At 33.9% G+C, this 27,313-nt stretch overlaps 3 protein-coding genes across 3 annotated transcripts; all 3 read right to left on the bottom strand.

The window, feature by feature from the left end:
* Positions 1 to 49: 49 nt before the first annotated feature.
* LOC102595438 (protein yippee-like At5g53940) lies at positions 50 to 3,604 on the bottom strand. Its single transcript, XM_006348206.2, has 5 exons — positions 3,350 to 3,604; positions 2,198 to 2,241; positions 734 to 842; positions 479 to 534; positions 50 to 330 (listed from the first exon to the last, which is right to left on the bottom strand). The coding sequence occupies exons 1-5, from the start codon at positions 3,443 to 3,445 to the stop codon at positions 246 to 248; spliced, it is 390 nt and encodes a 129-aa protein (XP_006348268.1). The 5' UTR covers positions 3,446 to 3,604; the 3' UTR covers positions 50 to 245.
* Positions 3,605 to 8,942: 5,338 nt separating this feature from the next.
* LOC102597213 (30S ribosomal protein S20, chloroplastic) lies at positions 8,943 to 12,209 on the bottom strand. The gene is made up of 3 exons (XM_006348210.2): positions 11,997 to 12,209; positions 11,631 to 11,797; positions 8,943 to 9,401 (listed from the first exon to the last, which is right to left on the bottom strand). Exons 1-3 carry the CDS (start codon positions 12,133 to 12,135, stop codon positions 9,153 to 9,155), a joined length of 555 nt encoding a protein of 184 aa, XP_006348272.1. The 5' UTR covers positions 12,136 to 12,209; the 3' UTR covers positions 8,943 to 9,152.
* A 915-nt stretch (positions 12,210 to 13,124) lies between these two features.
* Positions 13,125 to 27,271, bottom strand: LOC102597543 (uncharacterized). The gene is made up of 17 exons (XM_006348211.2): positions 27,050 to 27,271; positions 26,903 to 26,966; positions 25,892 to 26,000; positions 24,687 to 24,749; positions 24,040 to 24,137; positions 22,954 to 23,020; positions 22,766 to 22,837; positions 21,660 to 21,821; positions 20,745 to 20,818; positions 20,544 to 20,641; positions 19,650 to 19,757; positions 17,739 to 17,836; positions 17,279 to 17,416; positions 16,595 to 16,642; positions 16,081 to 16,195; positions 15,068 to 15,168; positions 13,125 to 13,627 (listed from the first exon to the last, which is right to left on the bottom strand). The coding sequence occupies exons 1-17, from the start codon at positions 27,117 to 27,119 to the stop codon at positions 13,541 to 13,543; spliced, it is 1,572 nt and encodes a 523-aa protein (XP_006348273.1). The 5' UTR covers positions 27,120 to 27,271; the 3' UTR covers positions 13,125 to 13,540.
* Positions 27,272 to 27,313: the final 42 nt, after the last annotated feature.

Raw genomic sequence — 27,313 nt, forward strand, 5'->3', positions numbered from 1 at the left:
GCACATACCTAAATAAACATAACAAACCATGCTGAGCAGACTAATATAATGAAGGAAGCACAAAAAACATGTAAGACCAATAAAACATTTACTTTAGTCAACCATATTAAATAAAAAACACTTCTGCAGCAACTTAGTTTCTATATCCACAAACTTGAGGAGATCTCCAGATAAGATACAACTATTCTTTTGCCAAGTCTACAAGATACAAGTATCTGCAAATCGGTGCACTAAGCTCCCACTATTTACATTGTATCTTCACCATCACTTGTGCTTGCACGAGTATCGATGTAGAATTCAGAATCAACTTCGCCATCAATGATCATGCCTCTGTTCCACACATATTATCAACAGCATAGAAATGTTATGTTACAAACACTTAAAACGAGCATATTGTTTTTTACGATAAAATGTTAATGCGAATTAACGCAACTTTTGTTTTACTATAAAAAGATAAAAGGGGGAGAGGGTAATAAACCTTTCAAGGACAAATTTCCCTTCTTTGTACTTCTGGCTTTTCTCATGGGCTTTCTCCTGTGTGAATGAGACACAAATATTAGTCATTAATAGAACTACGCGTGTTACATATACCGTGAGAATTTAGCTTATATACACCGATTCATATCCCTCAAAAGATAATAGAAGGAACTTTTTGTGTGTGTTCCCATGGTTGTACGTTTTGGCTCTACGTGTTGGTGCCTATGGACAAAGAAGAAGGAATAAGAGGGATTACATATTTCCAGCCAAGAATCTGCCCACAGCAACAACAAAATATATCTGTCACAGTGTGCGTTCCAGAAAGCATTGTCCTCTCCTCGCTCTGTCCAAAAGTTACATTTACCCTGAATAACACAGAGAAAGAAAGGTGAAAAATTCCATCATATGAATTGGAAAAGAAACATAGTATGATCAGGCCGGGAAAGGATAAAAGAACCGAAAATGGAGCTAACAACACGCATCTCTTGCAAAATCAAGAAAGCCAAGTAAAGAAGACCACTGAACTATATGTTTTTTTTAATGTGAAATTTGAGAATTTGAAGTTCACAAAATAAACTGTGCCCCTGGTAAGAGATCACCACTTCCCAACCATGACATAAACTAATTCGTTCAACCCCGAATTAAATAACCAACTTCCTCTGTAAGACGATTCAGCTTACCTTCCTGTCAGAAATAAGCTTTAAACATAGCAACGTCTTTAAAAAAGCAAATTGGTCTTCTACCAACTACAGCCGCTCAGAAAACTGAGTCTACAATAGAAGTACAGATTCCATCCAGCATGCAGCATTGTCTTCCATTTTTAACTTGCTAGGTTGATATCTCATTAATGAAACTATGAAACTTGAATTATAGTTGCTGATGACAACATACCATCTGGACAGCCAGGCTAATCCAGGGAAACCGAAGTCTTGAAAGTAGATGGCAAGAAGAACGCAAGCATACATACGTATGTATGTACAGTACATACATTGGGCAACTGAGCAAACCCTATATCCAAATGTGGCCTAAGTCAAATAGTCATGCTCAAATGCACAAAATAACTAGCTGATGCTGATGATGAGCGAGCCATTGGAACTTGCAACCAACAACAACAACTACATAGCCAGTGTAATCCCACAAGCGGGGTTTGGGGAGGGTAGTGTACCCAAACAATACGCCTACCTTGGGAGGTAGAGAGGTTGTTTCCTATCGACCCTCGGCTCAAGGAAAAAACATATCAAAGCAGATTGAAAAAGAATTAATGGAAGTAAAGAAATCATGGCAAAATACTATAGAAAGCATGACAAAGCATTTTGAATCAAATTAAATGCGAGAAGTTCCTATATGTCCAAACAGGGAATATCATACATTTCACAACTACTTGGTCTCAAATGACAGTCTGTTGAATAAAAATGACGGTATCGCCTAAAACTCACTGAAAATAGACGCAACAGGTTATCAATGGTAACATGACACTTTACCAATTAAGAGAAACACCTATCCACTGCGTCCGAATGATGCGCCAAACATATTAAACAACACATTCTCCCGACAACAGATACAGTAACGTACAAGCCCCAAAAAGAAAGCACCAGTTGTTACTCATGAATGGATGCAGGTTTACTGACAAATTAAATCACTTGTAAAACAAAAGTACTGATTCATGAAATAGCAATGTATACTATCAATCTGATGTTGAGAATAATTAGAGGCCACTCACACATTATTGAACAGGTATGCTTTTCCACTGCGGCAATGAAAAGCCTGAATAAATAGCATAAAGGAGATCTCGTCAGACATAGTTAAACATTGCAAACTGAATTGCAATTTATGCAACAAAAACGAAACACAATTTTCTCATGCAATAAACCACGACAAAGCAAGTAAACTAACAGTTCATACACAATGAGATAAAAGAAACTTCTTAAGTTCCAATTAAAGTTTCAATTAATTTTACTTGCTTCGAGAATTCCAACTTACGTCACCTATTGGTGCTAGACAATTCTTATGCATATATTTTACTTATGAGTGAAAAAAGGAAATGCTTTTAACCAGGGGAGGATCTACTAAGGGCCGAAGGGGGTGCCACGTCACCCACAAGGCTCACCCGAGACTCGGTATATATAAGTATATATATATATATATAGAAACACAAGAGGAGGGTCAATGTATGCTTAGCAGCCAACATAAAACTTGTCAGATTCATGAAATTTTTTCACCGGAACTGAACACTTTGTATTACTGCATCAACAACTACAGAATTCAAATGTATCCTTAGCATCACGTATGATCCAGCTTGGGAAAAACTTCTCCCAAGAGATCTCCTTTAACAAAGAAATAGAAAATATAGCTAAACTATAAACTATTTTGTTCAAACATCTATGTATATACATAAAATCAACATGATCCAACATGCTTGAGAGCTTCCAAACGTCTTCACACGTCACTTCTATCTCCCATGAAGTAGTCACTCATTTCTGGATCATATCAACAACAAATTTTTAATAGTCAAATAAAATCTCCACACTCTTCCATCCTTAACTTGAATCACCCATTTTCCTAATGGTTAATTCAGATTCATGATGAATCCTCAATCCTCATAATACTTGGAAGAACATTTGAAACTTCAGAATTAACCAGAAACATGTTACAATTGTACTAAACAACATAAAAATTACTCATTTACTAGCTATAAAAGCTAATTTCAAAAACAAAACAAAAAAAATCTACAAAAGCTGAGATTTTTACTTGTACCCAACAGTGATATATAACCATATATCAATGAAAGATCAGAATTCCATAGCTATATCTAGTAATTCAACCACAAAAAAAAGAACCAAAAAATAAAATTAAAAAAGGGAAAAAATTGTACCTTTGAAACAAGATCATCAGCCTGACCAAGTTGGGTTTTGCAGAATTTGCAATTGTAAGTTTTGCCTTCAAGATCCACCAAAAATAGTCTCCCCATTTTTCACTTCACACAAACTACAGCTCAGCCCCAATTTCCCAAAACTGAAACCCTTTCTAAAGAAAAGATGAAAAGAACAAGGTTTATTGAGGGGTTTTAAGGTTTTAGAATTAAGCCCACAGAAGTGAAGTGTCAAATTCCAGAAATAACAAAGTAGAAAACGACTTATTATTACATGTGGCGCAGATTTTGTTTTGTTAACATCAAAGCCACCTAATCATGTGCTGTTTAAATGTATAAAAAAGAGCTATCAATATTTTATTGGATTAGTTTTTTGACATGTGTGTCGCACATGATTATCAATTCAGAAAATATATGTTATAGTACATAAAATCACTTATTTAAGTGGAAATTTGAATAATTAACTTTGCACAAAATATTATTGCAGATTCGTTTGTGAATGTTTAATGTGGATCATATATATATATATATATAAATAATCTTATTCACGCGAACCTATGAAGATGGTCAATGAAAAAAATTATTAGTTAAATGCAATAATGTATATAATTATTTCACTTTGCACAAAATATTATTGCAGATTCGTTTGTGAATGTTTAATGTGGATCGTCATATATATATCTTTTATTTATGCGAACCAACATGTGGCGCAGATTTTGTTTTGTTAACTTCAAAGCCACCCAATCTTATCTTTTAGTGTTGTTAAATGTATAAAAAAGAGCTATCAATATTTTATTGGACTAGTTTTTCGATACTAATTCAGAAAATATATGTTATAGTAAATAAAATCGCTTATTTAAGTGGATATTTGAATAATTAAATTTGCACAAAATATTATTGCAGATTCATTTGTGAATGTTTAATATGGATCGTCATAAATATACATCTCTTATTCACGCGAACCTATGAAGATCGTCAATGAAAATTTTTATTAGTTAAATGCAATAATGTAGATAATTATTTCAATTTGAAGAGGTTCAGTCATGTAATTAGTCATATCTCACTAATATTACCTTGTAGACGATATTTGTTGTATATTTTTCTTGTCATCTATGCACACGTGCTTTGCACTTGTATTCCACGTTAAATTGTGTAGATATCATATGAACATGTGAAGAGAACAACTACATTTTATTTTATAGAACTATTTTTTTGTATATTAATTTTTATTTTATAAGTTATAGCATAATAGATGTCGTCCTTGTTGTTGGCTCTCATATTTGACTTCACGATTGAATGTATACATAAATGAAAGATAGTTATCTGACTGTCAATAGTTAACTGAGAAAGGTTTCCTTTTTTTTTTACTGAAAAAACTAAAAATAAAAATTACCGAATATATTCTATCTCTGAAATCATATATATAACCACCTGGTTTACCTTACACCCAACAAAGAGATAGTTCCATATCCTTATAAACAATTTTCAATTTATTCAACCAAGCATGATTCATCCAAAGAAAAATAACAACACCGTGTTACTAGATATATAGGGCGAAAATATGAAAAACTATTGGTCAAAACTTAATAAAAGATAAAAGATAGAAATAATTCATGTAATAACTATGGGAATTCATAATATTATAACTAAAGAATGTAAAAGAGTGTGAATAACGTTTGAAATAATTAGTAATAACTGAGTTAATATACAATGCTACAACTAAAGAATTAAAGTGCAATAGCTGAATTTCTAAAAAAAAATATACTTACATAAATTAATAGGACTTTTAACTAATGTTACTATTTTTTATAGTTATAGATTTTAATTTAGTGTAAGGACAAGATGAAAATGTTTATTCCATATTATCGAATACAAAATTTATTATATATATATATTTGCATTAATGAAAATATTTATCTCATAAAAATTAGCTATTAAATAAAGGCTTAAGTCATCCGCGACCCCTTAAAATTGTCCGCATAATTCATTTAGACATCTCAACTAAGGTTAGTACCTATTGAACACTTTAACCTCAAGAAATTTATATCTATTAGACACAAAATGATAATCAGTTGAAAATCAAAATTGTGTGTAGCTCAAACACAAACATATCAGGTGTACCAATGAAACAATGACACGTGGCAATTGAATTGAATTTTTTAAAAATTGTATTTAAGTAATCCAAAAGAATTTTAAGAAAATAAAAATTAACTTTTTTAATCAACGCCCTCACCCTCCCGTCTTCTTCATCTTCTTCGTGTCAAGGTTGTTTCCCCTTCCCGCCGGCGCCGACACACATATAAATCATCGCCCCACTCTTTCATTCCCTTTCATTGGCAACACCTCATATCTATTGCCTTCATCTTCTTTCTTTCGATTAGTAAACATTTATCACATTTATAAGAAACAATAACAAACTTTTGCTGGAAAAAGAACAAGGTTTATTGAGGGGTTTTAAGGTTTTAGAATTTAGCCCACAGAAGTGAAGTGTCAAATTCCAGAAACAACAAAGTAGAAAATCGACTTATTATTATATGTGGCGCAGATTTTGTTTTGTTAACTTCAAAGCCACCTAATCCTATCTTTTTAGAGTTGTTTAAATGTATAAAAAAGAGCTATTAATATTTTATTGGACTAATTTTTTGACACGTGCGTTGCACGTGATTATCAATTCATAAAATATATGTTATAGTAAATAAAATCGCTTACTTAAGCGGAGATTTTGAACAATTAACTTTGCACAAAATATTATTGCAGATTCGTTTGTGAATGTTTAATGTGGATTGTCATATATATATATCTTATTCACGCGAACCAACATGTGGCGCATATTTTGTTTTGTTAACTTCAAAGCCACCTAATCCTATCTTTTAGTGTTGTTTAAATGTATAAAAAAGAGCTATCAATATTTTATTGGACTAGTTTTTCGACACGTGCATTGCATGTAGACGATATTTGTTGTATATTTTTCTTGTCATCTAAGCACACGTGCTTTGCACTTGTATTCCACGTTAAATTGTGTAGATGTCATATGAACATGTGAAGAGAACAACTACATTTTATTTTTTAGAACTATTTTTTTTGTATATTAATTTTTTTTTATAAGTTATAACATAATAGATGTCGTTGTTGTTGGCTCTCATATTTGACTTCACGATTGATTGTGTACATAAATAAAAGATAGTTATCAGTCATAGTTAACTAAGAAATGTTTCCTTCTTTTTTTTCTGAAAAAACTAAAAATTAAAAGTACCGAATATATTCTATCTGTGAAATCATATATATAATCACTTGATTTACCTTACACCCAACAAAGAGATAGTTCCATATCCTTGTAAACAATTTTCAATTTATTCAACCAAACATGATTCATCCAAAGAAAATAACAACACCGTGTTACTAGATATATAGGGGGGGGGGGGGGGTAATATGAAAAATTATTGGTCAAAACTTAATATAAGAAAAGATGAAAGATAGAAATACTTCATATAATAACTATGAGAATTCATAATATTATAACTAAAGAATGTAAAAGAGTGTGACTAACGTTTGAAATAATTAGTAATAACTAAGTTAATTTACAATGTTATAACTAAAGAATTAAAGTGCAATAGCTGAATTTCTAAAAAAAAAAATACTTACATAAATAAAGAGGATTTTTAATTAATGTTACTATTTTTTATAGTTATAGATTTTAATTTAGTGTAGGGACAAGATGAAAATGTTTATTCCATATTACTGAATATAATTTTATATATATGCATTAATGTAAATAGTTATCTCATAAAAATTAGCTATTAAATAAATAATAAAAGTTAAACTACTACAAACTTCAACATGCGTTATTACAAGTCATATGGATTTATTTCGTCTAAAATACTTAGATATTAAGAAATAGTAAATAAGTAAAACAAAAGGGAAATGTTATATAATAATATCTATTTTGAAGCAAACTTCGTGACTATCTAAATCACATAAGTAGCATTGATAAATAAAGTCATTTTTATGTCTTGAGCATCAACAAAAATATCGTGACAATTCTCTAACTTTTGAGAATTTAAATAATTTTGGAAAAAGATATTCAGAAGCATATATTTGTATCACAAGGGAAACTGTCAAAAAAACAAATGAATTTAGACTACATCATGTTAACTTTATATATTGGAACATTACATACCACTGTATATATTAACCAAAAAATAACTATTATATCTTCAAATATTATTTTCCTCAAGTACTCGAGGTTATGAAATATATCCTCTTAGGATAAAATGATGTACTTCATCAAAATAGTGGTACCTCACATTCTGCTAAACTTCGAACTCACTCAACGACAATATCAGATGAAATTTTTTAAAATGCAAGAAGATGAAGAGTAGAAGATTAAAAAAAATTGTGGTTGAAAAATGAGAGGAAACCCCTCTATTCATAGTCAACAAAAGGTAGTATGAACAAGTGTTTTTTGTGTCTTATCTGAAAAGTCATGGCATGTCCAAGAAGTCACAACCCTTCGAAAAAGTCACAACTTATTAGAAAAGTCACAACTCTTTAGAAAAGTCGCAACTTATTAGAAAAGTCACAATTCTTTAGAAAAGTCACGACTCATCAAAAAATCACAACTTATCAGAAAAGTCACAACTCATCGAAAAAGTCACAACCTTTCAAGAAAACATATGCTATTCAAATAAATATAAGGGTGTTTTAAGTTAGGGATATTATAGTAATTTACATTCAAGTTTGGAGTTCATGTTTTAAGGTAATATAGAAGATATAGATAATACATAAACGTGTTCTTTGATTTGATTTATGCAAATATTTATGCCTCTAATTTTGGATATGCGCAAATATACTCTTAAATTTATGTTATAAAATATGGATACATTCGTCTTATATAAAAGACAAATTAAAGGATATATTTATATATTATGTCTATTTTTTTTGGACATCATTTTGCAAAAGTATATAGATTAATATTTTTAATCATAAGTATACTTGTTTATATTACTTTTTATTTATTTCTCTCAAAATGACTCATTTAATCAGTAGTAATACTTTACTAATTAAATTAGAAAAGTTAAAACTTGGATATAATAAGTATTTTTTTTTCAGACGTCAAGTATTTTAAGACAAAATTAATTTGTTAAAACTATAAAAATTTGGAACCTTAAGGAGTATATGCAAATGTATTTTAATTAAACTCAATTTTGTTATCGCTTCCTATTTAAATTTTAGAAGAAACTCGACAATGAAGCAGGTGTTCTCATTAATTTATTATTGAATATACTAAATAGTTTTTATGGTGGGAGGAATTTAATGTACGAAAAAAAAAACCATTGTTTACGTGGGTTCATTTTTACAAAGTAAATACATAATTGTTAGTAAAAAGATATGTAAAAAAGATAGATCGAACTCATCAAGTTCCCATTGAATCCACACAAGATAAGGAAGAGACTCATAGAGTGACGAATTTAAGTCATACACTATCAATGTGTTCTAACATTCCAATAAACTTCCATTTGAAGATGTATTTCTCACGAACTCTGAATTCTAAACAACATACCCATTGTAATCCCACAAATGGAGTCTGGAAACTCTGAACTCTAAACATCAACAACATTATGTTCAAGAAACAAAATGAAAGTACACATAATTATTAACTGAAGAAACAAAAGAGAAGTAGAAATTGATTGCACAACAAGGTCATATACAATATCAAGAATGAAAAATATCTGATCATACTCTAGGAAGCTTAATTCTCCACAAGATGTCACCGCTTTACATTGAATATGAAAAATGTGGATTGACATCAAGCTGTGGCTACAAGATCAGGTTCAGTGGCTGCAACAGGAACATACCAGCCATGATGGATCTCAACTGCTTTCTTTCTTCTAGCAAGACGAGATTTTCTTCTCGCTCCAGTGTTCCTGTGAAGTGTCCCAACTTTAACTGCTTTATCGATTGCGGAATATGCCTCTGCAATCAACTTCTCAACTGACACAACTTCCTCTGACTCTGCATCAGTTTTCTTCCTCAATGTCTCCAATGCTTCCAAAACCTAGAAAAGAACAAAGGTTAGGTTCCATATGCTGAGATGAAGAAGCCTGTGATAGCTTATATCTTTTTCTCGATGTGTTTATCGTGTTTCTGAAAATGCTTCTTCTAATCTTCCTCTAATTTATTAATTTCATGCGGTAAATGCAGCCAGGTGCAGTCCATGAAAGTTGACTTATGCCCATAAATCTATCTTTTATCAAAAGATCCATGAATCTGTTGAGTTCATTTCTAAGGTTGTGCTTATGGGAACTCAATCAACATTACTTCATTTTGCAATGACAATAATTTCATCACAAACTTCTCAGAATAGCGAATCTTCTCACTTGATTTGTTCATCACTCTCAAATACCATTAAATCTCCACTAATTAGTCAAGTACAACCAAATCTTGGTTCAAGTTCAAGTTTCCGTTCAGAGAGAAACAGCTCTTGTTAGTTACTGACCCTTCTCTTATTATAGTCTGTGATTTTTATCTCTTTGTCAATTCACTTCGACGGATGGTGCAAGGGCATATCATAGTAGCTTCTTACATCTTTTTATTTTAAAAACTAAGTAATACAAGGGCATCATCTATCTAAAAATCTTCAATTTGTTCAGTCATACAAATTCTGGGATCACCTAGCCTAGTGCACCATGTGTCTATATAACTGGAGGTAACAAAAGACAAAATTATGAAGGGGAATTATCTCCACATCCTGAATATCAATGACCCCAACAAACAATATTCCTCTTCCAGGACTCTGAAAATTAGGAAAAAGGTGAACGGAAGGAAACCAAATGAAAGCAGCAAATTTGCTGACTCCATAAGAGAGCTCTAATAACTGTCAAATAGGCCTAAACAGTTGAAGCTATGACTCAGCCTCAAAAGCTGGAGTTTGAAGCTATGCTGACTGCAGAATCATGACACTCCACTGCAACCCAAGGCACACCACTAGTCTTTGAGGTTATTGTTTTAATTTTTCATTCTTATCCAATAGATGTGGATAGCTTTCACATTTTTATCTAATAGATAGGATTAGCTAAAATGAAACTGAAGGTAGTATTTGCAGCTTCAGAGAGTCGTCTAAGAATAAGACATGACTGAAAATGATATTTTACCCCAAAATTTTTACCTTCAGTGCCTTAGCATAGTCAAGAGACATCTCTAAGAGCAGAGAGTAAGTGCAAAAGGTGATTATTTTGACATATGTATAACTCATATTTTAAAGAAGGGCAACAAAAGCCATGCAAGAGTTGCTTAACGCAAATTCCCAATCCTAACGCATTACTATTTTATTGAAATTTAACTCAGTTTATTCTCTGCAGTTCCAATTTTGACCCTACTTTTGCCTCAAAGATCCAAACCCATCAGCAGTTTATTGTCTCAACAGTTACGGGAAAAATAGTGACTATGACCTTAAAGATCAAAAAGGAAGAAATCAGATTGACATAAAATGGACCACTACTCCATCTCTGCACTCATCCACTCACTCTTCCGTTGTTGCTTGAAACAATTGAAAAAGACTTGGTTTACCATATGCCACACATCCGAAGATGAGACTTAGAGTATGTTAGACATGCACTCAAATAAAATAAATAAACAAACATCAGAACTTAACAAAATTTCAATGCTAAATCATTTTATGGGGCACATTCACAAAAAATAGGGACTCTATGTAAATATAGCTCTTCCTCAAATTGAGTTTTCTCTACTTCCATAGAGGTCCCATCAACAAGCAGCATCATTGAAAATTCTTTGTGCCCATTCAAACAAAATTTAGTTAGGAGGATAAAACGGAACAATTTTAAATAGTCAAAGAAAAAGTTACACAGACAATCCATCAAAATGCTTGCCGTAATAGATTACTGACTAAACAAGTACATAATTTCATCTAGCTTCTACAAGTATGTGGAAGGGACAGAAGTTGACCAATTCTGTTGTCTCATGGTAGACATGTTCTGCACACAATTCTTGATCCATTTCAAGGTTCCTTTAATTATTTACAAAATTCATTCAAATCTTTAGATCAACTTCAAGGAGGGGTTTATTTATCTAGCCTATCTCGACACCACAAGTGAAACTAAAAAGGAAAATATCAATTGCACAATAAAAACCACATTACAAAAGAACTCAACAAGCATGTTATATAAAAATATTAATAGGAACAATGCAAAACCAACGAAGTAGTTGACAGTTCGAACTTCGAACTAATAACTAAACATAATTAAACCCAAAAGTGAAAGCAACTTACAGTCTTAATCCTAGTCCTGACTTCAGATTTTTTAGCCTTGTGGTAAATTCTCCTCTTTTCAGCTTGTCTTGCCCTTTTAGCTGCAGAATCCGCTTTCTTTGTTGGAGCAGCTTCACAAACAATGGAACGACGAAACGGCATTTGCACCGGATTCAGTGAAACAGTCCCTGCAATTCAAAGAAAATCAATAAGACCATAAAACTCTAAATTCTACTAACCAATTTGAAACAACTTTCTTTGTTGAAAAAATTGGAAAAATCAACCCCCGAAAAACCAATTCCCATACGGATTAATCTCTGAAAAATCAAAATAAAAGATAAAAATGGATTCTTGAATTGATGGGTTCGTTGTAAATGAAATTCATACCTTTAGAGAAGAGATTGAGAGAAGTGTTAGCACAAAAACTGAGTGACCTAAATGCATCAGCATGTAGTCCATTGAGAGAAAGGGTGTTGAATTTTGTAGTAAAGATCAAACAAGAAGAAGATAAGCAAGCTCCTGCCATGGCTTTTTCTCTGTATTTCTCACTCTACACAGCAACAGCAAAAGCTGAAGAACTTTGTACTAATTGGTATCCCATCTTATCCTCACAGTCTTATTTTCTTTTGATTTTGATTATGGGCTTGTGTTGGTGGAGGCTGATGTGTTATATGGGCCAAGTTTTATTAGCCCAACAAAAAAGAATAAACCCATTAAGAGCAAAAGAGATGAGATCCGTCCATTATCGGTCGGGTGATTTACGAGAATGACTTTTGAGGTGAGTGATTTTGAACTTTTAAGCCCCGATTAAAGTTTTAAATTTAATAAGTTGTGATACACAAGCGAGACTTTAAGTTGTGACCGTGAAAGTTTGCCCACGGGGTAAGCAGGAAATAAAAGTTCAAGACCAACCATTTCCAACGCTATTGGGCCTAACTAGTATATGTACCCGTGCGTTGTGCGAATATCATAAAAAATAATCACATTTTCAATTTCAATTAACTAACATTTATTATTTAATTGTGAATATTTTTAAAATTTAATTATAAAATGTTATAAATTTATTTATTCGAGCATTTTAAATTAATATTATTAGTATACAACTTTCTTTGTTGTAATATCAAAATATTATTTGTCTCGAAATAATCTGCGGAAGGACAACCTAGTTAGGTCTCTTGACACGACTGTTGCAATGCTAATTATCTTTTACTTAACGGATAATGCAGCAACTTCTATATTATTCACACTTTTGATTTTACATATTAAGCACATGTAAAGCAACAATGACAACAATAACAACATATCAAATGTAATCCCGTTTCCGTAAGTTGGGGTCTAGAGATGGTGGGGGTATACAGACCTTATCAGCACCTTGGGAGAGGTAGAAAGATTGTTTCCGACAAGACCCTCAGCTTAAAAAAAAAGTGTTTTCAAAGATGGTTCTAAAAAATACAACATATGAAAATGCAGAAGAGGAGAAAAGTATTGACAACAAAATAATAAAGATACCCAAAGTGAAGAGCACAACAGTAATAAAATACGATAATCGTAGCACGTAGTAGAGCCCTACAACCAAGATTCAACAGAATTTTCAGCTCAAAGTTGGCTCATCTAAGGAAGCTCGAGTTCAAATATTTATCAATTCGGCATGACAAAGCAGTGAAGTCTCTTGGATGAGATCTTTGGAAGTGAAAAAGGCCAGTGAACTCGAATAGCTAAACCCAACTTTAGCAGTTAGCACCAAATGCCTACACACATAGTATACAGTCTTTGTTGCTGTTAGCCTACAGAAAAGGGAACATTTTACAAGGGAAGTGAGCAAGCAAGTTGATCCACTATGTACTACTGAGGGTTAACATCTTAAAGCTGATACGTCATGGCTGAAATTAACACTTGTAACTTGTAAGATAGTTTCTATGATGTTGAGAAGACTAAAATCTCTGCTCAGTCATCACTGCAGGTTGTGCTTCAGAAAGCTTTCTTCCTAGATAAGGACCTCTGTTGATAGCTTCCTCCAGCTGCAGGAAAGCACATTATTATAACACAAATGTAGGAAAGCACACCATCAACGAGAGGAGAAAAGGAACAGAAAATTAAGAATCTTTGATGAAACAAACACTATGTCACTTGGGCTATCAGTCCTCAACCATCTTAAAAGACGTTTACTTGGGCTAAAAGATTGTATTTATGTGAAGATTTAACTTTTGGACTTTCTGTAAATTATATCTCATTTCTTTCGCTCTCCTATTGCTACCATCGTGGCCAACTCATTTTTAAATTTTCCATGCAGTTGACAATAAATAGGCAAATTCGCTTAATGAAACATCTTACTTCTTCAATAAATAAATAAATAGGCAAATGCACCAACTTGACCAGGCAGAGTGTTGGTTGGTCAATAACTGGCACGTTCAAAAGATGAAAGTAGCAAAAATGAGGATGTTGAGATGGATGTGTGGACATACTAGGAGAGATAGCATTAGAAACGAAGATATTAGGGACAAGGTTGATATGACCTCCATGGTGGACAAGATGAGACAAGTCAAGTGAGGTTGAGATTGTAAGGTCATGTGAAAAGGAGATGCACAGATGCCTTAGTTGGGAGGTGTGAGAGGTTGACCATGGTGAATTTGAGGAGTGGTAGAAGTAGGCCGAAGAAGTATAAACAAGGCATGACACACCTACATCTTACCGAGGGCAAATTTCAAGGAAGCATGGCTCACTTGTTAGGCTTTTATGTATTTTCTTTTCTATGACCCACATAGGCACAGTGACAAACATATAAAGTGAAACAACTGAAAAGTAGACTCTTCCCCTGGTTTTATGCTCATTAAAATAAACTTCAAAGAAGACATGACCCTCGATAGGAGGATATGGAGGTCGAAGATTATGATATAAGGTTAGTAGGTAATAGAATGTTGTCTAGTTTCCTTATCAGTATTGCTATTATTAGTTATTACTCTTATTCTTCGATTTTAGTAATACTTGTTGTTTCCTTCAGTTATCATATTATTTGTTGTTGCTACTATTCCCTTCTCAATTATTTTTCAGTATGTCTTCTTCACTACTGTATTTGTTTTACATACTTGATCTTTGATATGCATTGTCTATCAGAAACAACCACTCTAACCTCACAATGTAGGGGTAGGACTGCGTACACACCACCCTCTCCAAACTCCACTTGTGGGATTACATTGGGTATGTTGTTGTTGCAAATTCACCGCGATACTTGCACAAAGAAAAGTAAAATGCAAAAAATAGGTTGAACGCTTGACATGCTTGTCTATATCTATAGTAAGTAGGCATAACTATATGTATATACACGGTGAAAATAAGGACACATCAGACTTCTATAACAGGGAACTCTAGGATTGAAGACCAATCCCATCTCAGATCCACAATGAACTACAAGTAATCTGTAAAGATTTGAGCACAAGTGATATAAATCAGGAAAGACACACCTTTGTAGCTATACCCGAAAGTGCATTGTCAGCGATCAGTTTACTAGATGAGGTGAAAACTTTGTAGATTGACTGGCAACATTTGTGTCTTGCTTCCATACCTGAACACTAACCAACTTCAGGAAAATCCGAACTGCTTCAGAAAGGTTCACAGTTATTTTCTCAACATATAATTGCTCTTCAGGCGGTTAAACCGTGTCATCAATGATACTAATGGCATCATTTTGGGAAAGAAGAAAAGCCCCAAATATACTGGGTTTGGGCCTTATGATTCCAGCTGTTGCATTTTTAGCCATTCAATTCGTTCTCTTAAAAGCTACATGTTCAACCCTTTATCTACGGGAAGTCATCGAGAGTTTTCTTTATATAAAAAGAAATTGTGATGGACACAAAAAGAAGAAAATGTTGCAATTGAAACCAGGTCAACTTTTGATGATTCTGAATCTCTATATAACTGGAAAGGAAGTTCATGCACGTATACCATAGTTAAAACATAAATATTTCTCGAGCTTTAGAAATGTATATTTGTAAACAAGAACATGTATTATGTGAAATAGTTACAGCTTTACAATAGAATACATATAAGATATAAATGAGGACACAGACAACTACAATTAAGGCCTAAATGAGGGTGGTCTTTCAATATCTGTCAAAGTCCTGCTTAGCCAGGTGAGTTGAAAAAAACCAATAGCTGATGATGCAACTTTTGTAGTACGGAGATATGGTAAGTTAAAGACTATTTGTTAATGGAATTGTCAGGGTAAAGGATGAACAGACAATTAAAACAAGAAATACACTAACTTGCAGTTTCACGTGAATATGGGCCAACATAAGGTTGAATGAGAAAATGCAGTAGCACAGAAGTCCTTTAGGTGAAGACATGATCAATCAGAGATGATGCCAAAAAAATGTCATCAAATGACTGCACTTAGATATGCAAACAGCAAATACTTGTACCCACAGTAACAATGTTAGTGTCTACTGTCAAGCAAATTGGATATTAGCATACAAACCTATCTTTTCTGTCTCTTTAAATGCGTCAGTTACTATATCTATTATTTCTCGTCTGGAAATAACCTCCATCAGGCACCAAGGTCGCATCACCAACCCAGTTATCACTCTGTATCCCTGTAAACATAAGAAGATACTGACTTTTACTAACTGTGAGAAACTATATGATCATTGATCGCACCAACACGTCCAGCATCATGAAATGGTTTGCATTACTTTGCACTCTACAGAAAATACATAAATGACAAGAAAATAATAGAGTACTATTTTTTTGTAGCCATTATTCCTATGCACACTTTAGTCAATTTTAAAATCCAAATTAAGTTGAAACGATTCACATGCATCACATCACTATACTGCTAAAAGAATTAAAACTTTCCACAGTACAGCTAGGTAGGAAGGAATAGCTTCTTCAAATAGTTGATTTTAAAAGGATAACATAAACAAGGAAACTTTCTTCTAACTGTTCCTCTCTGTAAAATGATATAAGCCATTAGCTGCAGAGATATATCTCACCGCCTTACGAATTTCTGAATCCTGTTGAAGAACTGATAAGAGGAGACCCTGTCATAAGGAACAATTCAAATAAATAACCAAGAACTTTAAGCTAAGAAATTATATTAGAAAAGAGTCAAAGAAGAATTTGAAGACTTATATGGCCAAAATTCCAAAATCTGCTTATTTTGAAAAGTGCGTTTTTTTAGAACTGTTTTTCAAAAAAAGACTTTTGCAGAGTAGGAGTATGTATTTGGCAATGAATTTCAAAAGAAATTTTACCAATATTAATCCAGTAATTGTGCTTGGTCAAGGTTCCAAAAGTGCTTTTGGGGAAAAACTACTATTTTTAACTTCTGAAAAATAGTTTCTACTACTACTACTCAAAAACACTTATTTGTTCCTAAAAGTTTGGCCAAATATCACAACTCGCTAAAATAAGCACTTTTCGCTTCCCAAAAGCTTGGGCAAACTGGCTATTAATGTTGAACACAAGTCTAACAACAGTTCATGCACATCAAATCCCAATAAAACTCTTCAACCCACGAGGGTAATGCGTTTCACATGTTTCCCTTTCTTTTATAATCCATTTGTTTACCCTCTCTGTCTCTCAATCCCCCTTACCCTTTTTGGGAGCATGGAGTGCTGATTACAGGGTCTTTTTTTTTATCATGAAGCCAGACGTCACACAAAAATTAAACTCACTGAAGGTGTCAGCTTTGAAGTCTTGGATGCTGCTTCATAGATCAGGCGCCGAAGATTCTGCTCTGCATCACCATCCAGCAATACATCCTTTTCGGCGCGAGTTTCTCCAACAATGTTTGCAAGAGCATGCAATGCCGCCTGTTTTTTACATTCAAAGGAAGTCCCAAGTAAAGATTATGTCGGTAACAAATTTCTGAATCTCTTTAAATCATGAAGTCAGAGTTTGCATGAGCTCCGCACAGAACTTAAGCAATAGATAAAGATATTAATACGTCTCCTCTTTGCTTCCAGCTGAATTACATTAGAATACAATAATAAGTTGCCATCATTCACACAACATTCATAAAATTGAGGTTGTGTAAATTGACATGGATAACACAAGTTAAAGCTCGCCCTCTAAGGAGTCTCAAATTCAACACTCATAGCAGAGTGGAAATGTCAGAAAAAAAGATGTGCTTACCAGCTGTTTACCATGCTGTTGCTGATCAAAGGTTGCATAAATCACATGTCTTCCTGCAGGCTGTGCACCTGAGAGAAGTGATGCTGCCCCTTTGCTGCCTGCAAGAAGTCAAGGACAATTTTTTTTTTCAATTACGACATAATCACTTAACCAAGTGAATATGTTGAAGTGGCATGTGTCACAGTGAACTACACAGTGCTAGAAAGAAATTCCAGCGGTCAAAAGAGCAACAAAAAAACATACTTCTGCATGAATGCAGGAACCAGTACTTCGAGAAGCATATTCATATCAAGAACAAGAGGACAGACCAAAGAATATTTGATGAGAGGATTAAATATTAGCTCAGCATAAACGATGATATCTAGTAGGTTGGACACTAGAAGAATGAAATCAGAATCAATTAACACCAATGGCAATTCCCTACAATTATAAAGCTGCAACCTAAGTACTGGTTTTTCATAGACTGAATACATTAATACCTGAGAATAGTTATGAAGCAACCGTAATACTACAAAAACAGTCCAGAATGATAAAATACGCACAGAAGTCAGGATTACCATCACGTCACGTGGTTCTACAAAGCATATGGATCTTTGAGCTAGTACATCACTATATCATGACACACCATTCTAGCCCACTAAGCATTTCCCCACTGAGTCATCAGACCAACAATTTTTCTTTTTGATGAAGTAAGAAGGTTTCATTAGTAGCATCAAGCAGATGCACAAGCAAAAATAACAAGAGGAAGATCGAGTCTACTCATGTACAAAACATTAAGCTATATCTGGCGAGCTGGCACAATCCAAAAAAGGTATAGATTTAGCCAGTTACACAGACTAAGTAAACAATTGAATTTTGCAGATTGACTTGGAGTTGAGATCCCATCAGATCACCTAGGATTCCTTTCTGACCAGATGCACCAAAAAGTAATAGCCGGTACCATTAACCAGATTTTCTAGATAGCTTGACTAGCGTCACTAGACCAACAAATCATGCACAATAATGAGTAACGACAGCTTCATGTCGTTAGGTCCTTCCACGTGACATGGTAATCCATGGCTTAGTTCTTAGACACCGACTTAGACCAGAGTTCTGCTCTTGCATAAAGATCTCTATAGGGTATGTAAGAAATTATAGCATCAGAGCTTCAATCTTTCTTCATTTTTAATGAATCAAACACACAAAAAAAATATGATTAAAGGGGAAACAAGAAATATACTGTATAAAGGGTAAAAAGGGGATTACAGTGGGTAATTACCACATCACCTCTTGAAATACTGGAGCTAAAAGTAAAGACAAAATCTAAGGAAGAAATGGGCCACAATCATGGCTTGTATATGGTGACTATTTGGAGAGAAAGAAATCAAAGATGCTTTGAAGGATTAACCAACCCAACCTGGAAGATCAAGTTCAATTGTTTGCTTCTTAGTGTAAAATGGAATACATAGGCGAAGCTGAGACCATTTTAGAGGCTTTTGAAACTATTCATGTACAGTGAGACTATTAGTCAGCCTAGTCTAATCTTTTTTTCTTCTTTTTATCTCTTCTTTTGGAGTTGATACTTTGTATTGTTTTGACAACAATGAAAAACCCTTTACCTTCTCAAAAGAAGGGGAAAGACCTGAGGACAGTTCAATACTCTCTTACTATTGTCATGCACACTTACAGTACACACACTTTGTTCAGATACTTAAAAAGTGAGTAGGGCTCAAACTCTAAGTTAATCACCAACAAATCAGCAGAGGTCTCATAAGTACAAAGTGTGATCATCAATTTAAAGAAATCCTAAATAAAAATTGCCTCAACTATTTAAAGTTTTTGTCGAAATAAATGTAGTTCAAGGTATCCTTCTGTCAAGGAGAAATTGAGCTACATCACATGGACATAAATATAAAAAAAATAAAAACTTACACAATCCAATTTGTCCCAATGCTTCAAGAGCACATTCACATTCATCTGCATTTTGACTTTCTAAGAAATCGAATCTTCCATTAATGGCAGAAATAAGATTTCTACAACCTGAAAGTCATAATAACAACCAAAGTGTTATTAAGCAAGCAAGCAAAAGCAGCAGTAGAACAACAAAAGAAAAGGTAGGATATATTACAACAAACAGTGTGGTACCAGATAACTTCATAGAAAACATACCACAAGGAGAGTCTATCCTCTTTTGATACATATGGAGTTGTTAACTTAGACAACAATGGGGAAGAAAGGAATACCCAGCAAAGAATTAAATTTGCTAGATTATATATATAACCTTCCTAGTTCCTACTTAAAATAAATAAAAAATCCTTAAGATCAGCCAACATCTTATTAACTGCAGTTGATACACCACTTCTACCGTGCATACATTAAAACCAGTTGAGTTCTGTTGTCCCATATGGGTTGAAAATGGGCTTCCAATTGATGTCTATAACGGTCTTGGGCCATTGACACCCTGCCTTAAGGGGCCTTTGAGGTTTTGAGTTAGATGCTTAGATTCATTCACATGAGGGTGTTGTCCTATAGTAATCCTGCCTAAATTATGTAAGGGCTTCAATCAATATTGAATTAATTGATGGAAAAATTCTACTTGGACCCACTCACAAGTCCATTAATTATACACCATAAAACCTGAATACAATACCAGAGTCATGTACATGTAACATGTCTTATTCATCACTTAAGTGATAAGCTAATTTAAAAAAAGAAAACTCTAATACTCAATCAACATACCTACAATTTGTAAAGTAAATAAATTTTAAACAAACAAACAAATTTGGCACACAATTAAGACATAGAAGAAGTATATGTGAGTATCACCAGATTCATCGATAAACACAAAGGCATTCTCCCTAGCCATCAGCCTTCCAGTTATCATCATTGCTCTTGATCGCAAAATCGATTCAGCAGACGCATCACTAAGGAAGATAGACAGGTGAAGAAATAAATATGATAGTTACAATGATTGAATGACTAGAACATAAAATTCAGAATCACAAGCAGCAATTCTCGTGTGCAGACCTAATAATAGAAGTAAGAATTTGGAGAAGCTTAGTCCTTGACAAGAACTCAGTGCTGTGCTGAACATCAGCCAACTTCATTCACCCAGCACATACAAGAAAAACAAGTAAAACATCAATCAGGAACAAATTGAAGAAAAGGCTATTAAGTGATAGTAGAATAAAACATATAGCAGCTTAACACACAAGTACAAACCCCCAAATAAAAGAAGAGTATTTGATATATGTCACCACTAGATCCCCTATAGCTAGAGAAAGAAAAACATATTCAGGAAAAAGCTCTTAAATTTATATGGAAACTTCCAAGTAGTAGCCACCTTTCCTCCACATCACATGATGATCCAAATTTTTGACAAGGTATTAACGGCAGACAAGGAAAAGGTTGCTTTAGGTAAATACCTAACCCTGGTTCTCTGCCTTATATTTTCAGAGTACCTTACCTGATTATTTCATTTTCTTCTATGTTTACTATAGACTATGGGACCAACCTCTCAGAACAGTAGCTGAAGGCACAAAACATAAAAAAGCAACAGAGTGAATACTCGATGGCTGGGGAAAAAGAGAACATCAAGTGCTTGGCATAAAGAAAAAAGGCATGGTCACATCACCAATACTACTAGATAGTTATGGTTCAGAGTCCACAAATGTTATTCTGGGTTCAAAGAAGTTAGTTCTGAATTCTCTTTGTGATATGTCAAACAGGTAAAGAGTTGATACTTTGCGTGAAGAGTGCACAACTTTTATGACAAGGACTTCCCGAGTTTTTCTCAAACAACTAAAATTCCAGAGATATGTTCTACCACTGCTGAACAAATATGCAAAATTTATAGCTGATAAGACCTTATAAAGTGACAAGCAAAATGCAACTGCAATGATAACATGTAGAGGAAAATTTTATATCTAGCTAGAAGCAAACCTCATATAGGAGTTCCAAGCTGCTCAAAGTGACTAATGTGTCATTTGAATTGCTGATTTCTGTCTCCAACAAGCTAAGAAGATTTGAGCTGTAGACTCTTGATGCCACAGAAGTGGAAATGGAGAATAACTTCACTATCAAAGCTAAAACTCTAACTCGTCCCTGAGGATTTAGCAAAATGAAAAACCCAAGTACTAGCAATGAGCTAATAGAACAGTTGATAGAGGAGGAAAAAAGCATACCACAGCTCAATGAGGTTCAGATGAATCAAGAACCACCACTGACATTGGATTCCACTTTAATTACTTTATTTCCTCTTTCTTATTTTAATTTTGGAGGGATGAGTAAGAGAAATTCTATAATCAAGACAGACACAACAAGGCACCAGCTCAATTACATCGATAGCAAAATAGATAGATGATTATAATTTCTGTTTGAATCAGAGAAGAGAACACGAACTATAGATATTAGAACTTTTGGACTTAGGTCATGTAGATTTTATGTGTAATTTATGCAAAAGTAAAACCAAGTTAGGATTTGAAAAGATATTTCTGAAGTATGATTCTCTCATTATAAACTACAAAGTAAAGTGAATGTTGAAGAAGCTTCACCAAAAGTAGAAAAAATAACATGTATGATGGTTAAAGAATAGGAAACCTAGTCAAGAAACTCTCGCTATGTGGGGGTGTAAGGAAGGCCAGACTATGTTGGGTTAATTTTATGTAGCTTTACATTGCATGTTTGCAAGAGAATGACTTTAAGTCCGAACCTCCTGGTCAAATGGTAGAATCTCCTACCATTGCACCAAGGCTCCTTAGTGGTATGTATAGACTAAGAGTAGTGTCTTTGTCTCATAGATTCTTTATTTAAGAATAATTTCATATGCTATGATTAACTGGATAGCAACTATAATAATTTATCTCAACATGACATCAAGTAAAGCACTAAATTCAAAAGATAACTGCTCATTAGACATGTTTTTCACACTAATTTCAGCATGACCGAAAGTGAAGAACTAATTTCAGAACAGAGCTGTTCATTGCATACAGCACATTGTCTGTCAAAAGGCACACAGAACTTTTACCATCCATCAGAAAAAAACATACCAGAGGTGAACAGTTGGTTGCTAAGTTCACGAGGTTTGTCGCTTCATTGCCGCTTTCAGGAAATATGATATCCTTCATAAAATTTTATTAAATTCAACAGAGATCATATTTACAATATATCTGATCAAATTATCACCACAGGCATGCAGAAAAGTATGTGCATTGATGAGAAGCAGAATACTACATACAATGCCTTTAGAATGGCTAGCCAGTTTCCTAATTGCATCTGTAGATGAAGCAGCAACTTCCGCATCCCTGCCAGAATAATAAACCCTACATGACTACAAGCAGACCCAATTTCTAGAAGAGGAAAAAGAAGTGATATTAGGGTGCATACTTTTCTGATTGATGTGCTAATCACATGTCATCATCACGACTGATGATATAAAATTCTACTTTAGGAAGTCACAACAAGCATATGGTACAGCAAAATCACATAGATCTAAGCATGTAAAGCATCACCACTAGGATGTGAGAAACTAAAGAATATTGTAGTAAAAGATGACAGGTTCCAAAACATAAGCAGCATGAGGTTACAAAATCAGTTCACAAGCAACCTCCACATGGGGAGCCCAAAACCAACTAGTCAGCAATTCAGGAGGCAAATAGCATGCACACAAAGATGCATCTTGAGGACATGGCTTGGAAAAAAGTTCAAAAGGGGAAAATAAAATAATAGTTCTCATTCAAAATTTTGTCATTGACAAGAAATATTGTCACAAGTATCAGATTTTTTGTTTCCAAGAGCAAACGTAGAATCCCAACTAACAACACATTTGGCAATGTGTTCCCGAAGTGTAGACATGTAGGTAATACAAGAGCCATTCATTCACATGACACGATAAGAAATTTTTTCTAAAAGAAAAATGTGAATTAAAGGAGGAGAATTGGAAAGAGGTTATACTACCTGGTTGAAGTGCTTTAATAGAACATATCATGCTAGCAGATGAAACGACAAAAGAGAACAATTAGTTACCTGATCGAACTCCTGTACATATTATTTTTCTAACTCATGACCACACCATATTCTCTTAGAATGACCCCATATGACAGTTAAAGGGGTAAGAATAACATGTGATGTCCAAACTATGCAGGCAAAAGCAGAAATAAATCGACTCTCAAAGAAGCTAGTGAAATCAAATCAACTGCTACGAAAAGGCCAGCCCATACCAGGATCAGTACATCCAACAAAGCCATCTCCACAAAACAAACAAAAAAATCATAGACAGCTCGGTCAGTGATTGCATATGGTAAGAAATTGCATTGTGTCTTACCCACTGATGAGGCAATTAAGCAAAAGTTGATAAACTCCATACTCATGAATTAGTTGTATAACAATTGCTTCATCAATATTCTCCAACAGGCAGGATACCTGTACATGGTTACTACTGCATGAGAGTCAAACTTGGAGACCAAAAAAGATTGCCCACGTTCATGGTTTTCAGCAAGTCAAACAAAGATAGCTAAAACTTAGAATGACATGGAGCACTCAATGAGGAAAAGCAAATACAACAATAAGTGAATTCTCCAGAATTATGAGAATGTGTAGCAACGTATATTATAACATTCAGCAATTCCAATAACCACTTCACATATTCTGTTTCTCATAGGAAGAAAAGTTTAAACTTGCCAAGTTGTCAACTTCAGATTGACATCAATCCTGCTTAAATTATCCAGAGACACACACGGAAATATGAGAGCTGTTAAATCCATGTGTCCTCACTATTCAGTTCTCTCATACACCCACATCATCCTACAGAGTTAGCTACATGTCTTCCGGATAAATAAGCATCCATACAGAAAGGGTCTCAATTAGGTGGAAACTGAAAAACTAATAGGAGAAAAGATCTTAAATTTACCTTAGAGGCACATATACTTATGCTTAACAAAAAAGGGTTGAAATTATCATAGAAGCACTTACTGTTTGGCATGCTAAATGTCTGACTTTCTGAGACTCTGCACCGAGACCGACAATAACAAATGGCTGCAAATAAGCAGAAATCAGACCAAGCAATTTAGAAAAAGTTAATGATTTACCTCAAATTCTATTATGATGGGCACACATAAGAGTAAGTACAAATGTTGCACAGAGATGGATAAGGGAATAAACTATTAATGTACATCGACTTATGATTGACTAGCTCTATAAGACCACACAGAGGATCCTTACACAGATAAATTCCAAATATATTTCCTCATTGCTATCTAAGATCATTTCTCTGGATTTGGTTTTGGCTCAATATTGAAAGGCCTAGATTTTCTGAAAAAATTTTGAAAACCAATTTTTAGGGGTGACATTAGCTGTTAGGAAAACCCTATTAATTGGATTATTTTCTCTTTGGGAAAAAGGTTTTGGTTTGATTTCTGAAAACCAACAGATATTGTTATCAAAATGCTTCTGTTTCTGATTTTCTAAAAAAGTCTCTTCAAAACATTTTATGATGTTTACTTCCTTCTCTATTTTTCTCTATGCTCCCTAATGGGTCCTTGTAGTCATAAAAATAAAAGAAAGTCAAATCAGTGAAAATACTGGGTATAGTTTACATGTTTACAATGAACAGAACTTTTGTAAAAGAGTAAATCATTCTTGATCACTATTAATCAAGAACCTTTTAAATCAGTCATGAACAGAAGTTACATGATTATAAGATTAAGGCTAAAGCTCCATTCGAATAGCTCGAAGCAGAAAGAACAGCAAGAAAATGAACCTTAAAATTCCTTACGTTGCTTTAGAAAGGAAGCTGTACCCCTACCGCTATAAGTTGGTTTAAATTATAGCTGTATATCTATCACCCGACAACGGCCAACTTCCTTCATACACACAAAAACAGAGAATAATAACAAGTGTTGATTAAATTTTCTAAAACTTCCTCGTTCATTGTGAGTAAGCATTTCTCCTTTGCTCTCTACTAGATAGAACCCTAAAGCTCCTTAGCGCATTTAACTCTAAAGGGAAAACTTGTCAATCTAATGTTTCACATTCCCCACAATATTATGGTCTAAGCTGTAAATAACCAAATAGCTGATACATACTTCACCACACACTTGTGATAGACCCACAACAACTCATTCAGATATGAAGATTTGAATTTAGCTTATTTAGTAGTACCAGCATTATTGCCATACCATGTAGTGTGGAATGAGTGATGCTCCATATCTTGTTTTGAAAAGCTTTTCTAAACAATCAACCAAAGCACTTTCTAGGCCAGGGTAATCTGCTTTTGTTTGCAAAGCACTGCAAGAAATTCAAAGTTCACAATCAGCAAGCCAGTAGGAGCACTTCCAAAAAGTACAATTCCCCGTGTCCCAAAAATACTCAAACAAGATTGTTTAAACATTGTTTAAATTCTCTTACTTGTAAAAGATTGTTATCTATAGTACATTTATATAGTTTAAACATTTCATTTCAAAAAAAAAATCCTACCCAAATCTCCACAGGATTAATGCATTAGCCCTTGTAATTGGAAGGAATTTGCATAGTTTCTAACTCTGCCACACATATTCAGTGGGAAATTACAACAGCAGACCCAGTGCAATCCTGCTTGGTGGGAAATTGACAAAACTATATCTCTCTAAGCTAGGTGATATGGTATGGTAAAATTCAAGCATGTAAGAGCACTACTATTCAGAAAGCTGAATACCCCCTCCATTCCAAAAAGATTCATACATGGTTTAAATTCTATTAAATGCACTCCCACTGCTTAATTTAATTTGTCAGGTTTCACTTTTCCAGAGTCAAAAAGCATGAATTTCCATCAACATTTTAAGATATATTTTTTCATCACATTAATATGAGAAGGCTTGCAACTTATAGTTATCGAACATCTAAATTTAAAATATTAAATTAATCCAATTCAATATTAACTTCAAAAATTAGTCAAATTGACTCTCATGAAGTGAAACATGACAGGTAAAAAATGAACCGAGAGACTCTCTATTACTCTCATCTAGTTTAAACATTTTATTTCAAAAAAAAACTATACAAATCTATACAGGATTAAACGTAGCATTTGGAAAGAGTTTGCTTAATTTCTAACTCTGCCACACATATTCAGTGAGAAATCGATACAGAGTGTATTGTAAGCCGAAAACTCAAGTAGAAAGAGCTGACAACACAGAGGAGAAAATAGAAGATACTTGATAATGGCTGGAAGTGGAAATCGATTGAGAAAGTCTTGAGCTGAAGCATCGGAATGAGCGCCTGAAAAAATTGTATGATACACAAATTAACCAATTGCTTATTTACCAAATAGGAGAAACAAGTAAAAAAAAAATCAGAAATACCAGGATGATACGCAAAGTCAGTAGCTGCTTCCAGTAACTGCGCCGGATCCATAGAGTACTCTTCCTCCATTGTTAGTGTATCAGAGAGAGAGAAAAAAATTGCAGACGGTGAGGAAAAAGATGAGAGAGTACAAAAGAGGGCTAAAAGAGCTACTACTGAATCGGTTTTTGAAACTTTTTGTTTACTTGCACAACACACTCACGCACACTGTGTGCAGTGTCGTTTACTGTGCTTTTTTCTCCTCACTTTTGTTTGTCACGACT

Source organism: Solanum tuberosum, unplaced genomic scaffold, assembly GCF_000226075.1.
Source record: "Solanum tuberosum cultivar DM 1-3 516 R44 unplaced genomic scaffold, SolTub_3.0 scf00096, whole genome shotgun sequence".
NCBI lineage: Eukaryota > Viridiplantae > Streptophyta > Magnoliopsida > Solanales > Solanaceae > Solanum > Solanum tuberosum.

Coding starts and splice junctions, on each gene's coding strand:
- LOC102597543 (XM_006348211.2), bottom strand. CDS start 27,119: ATGGAGGAAGAGTACTCTATGGATCCGGCGCAGTTACTGGAAGCAGCT. Junction 22,838..22,953: donor CTAGCCATTCTAAAGGCATT/GTATGTAGTATT, acceptor AATTTTATGAAG/GATATCATATTTCCTGAAAG. Junction 17,417..17,738: donor AACAGCATGGTAAACAGCTG/GTAAGCACATCT, acceptor TGTAAAAAACAG/GCGGCATTGCATGCTCTTGC.
- LOC102595438 (XM_006348206.2), bottom strand. CDS start 3,445: ATGGGGAGACTATTTTTGGTGGATCTTGAAGGCAAAACTTACAATTGC. Junction 535..733: donor AGATTCTTGGCTGGAAATAT/GTAATCCCTCTT, acceptor TCATTCACACAG/GAGAAAGCCCATGAGAAAAG. Junction 331..478: donor GGGAAATTTGTCCTTGAAAG/GTTTATTACCCT, acceptor TGTGTGGAACAG/AGGCATGATCATTGATGGCG.
- LOC102597213 (XM_006348210.2), bottom strand. CDS start 12,135: ATGGCAGGAGCTTGCTTATCTTCTTCTTGTTTGATCTTTACTACAAAA. Junction 11,798..11,996: donor TCTCAATCTCTTCTCTAAAG/GTATGAATTTCA, acceptor TTTGAATTGCAG/GGACTGTTTCACTGAATCCG. Junction 9,402..11,630: donor TCAGGACTAGGATTAAGACT/GTAAGTTGCTTT, acceptor GTTCTTTTCTAG/GTTTTGGAAGCATTGGAGAC.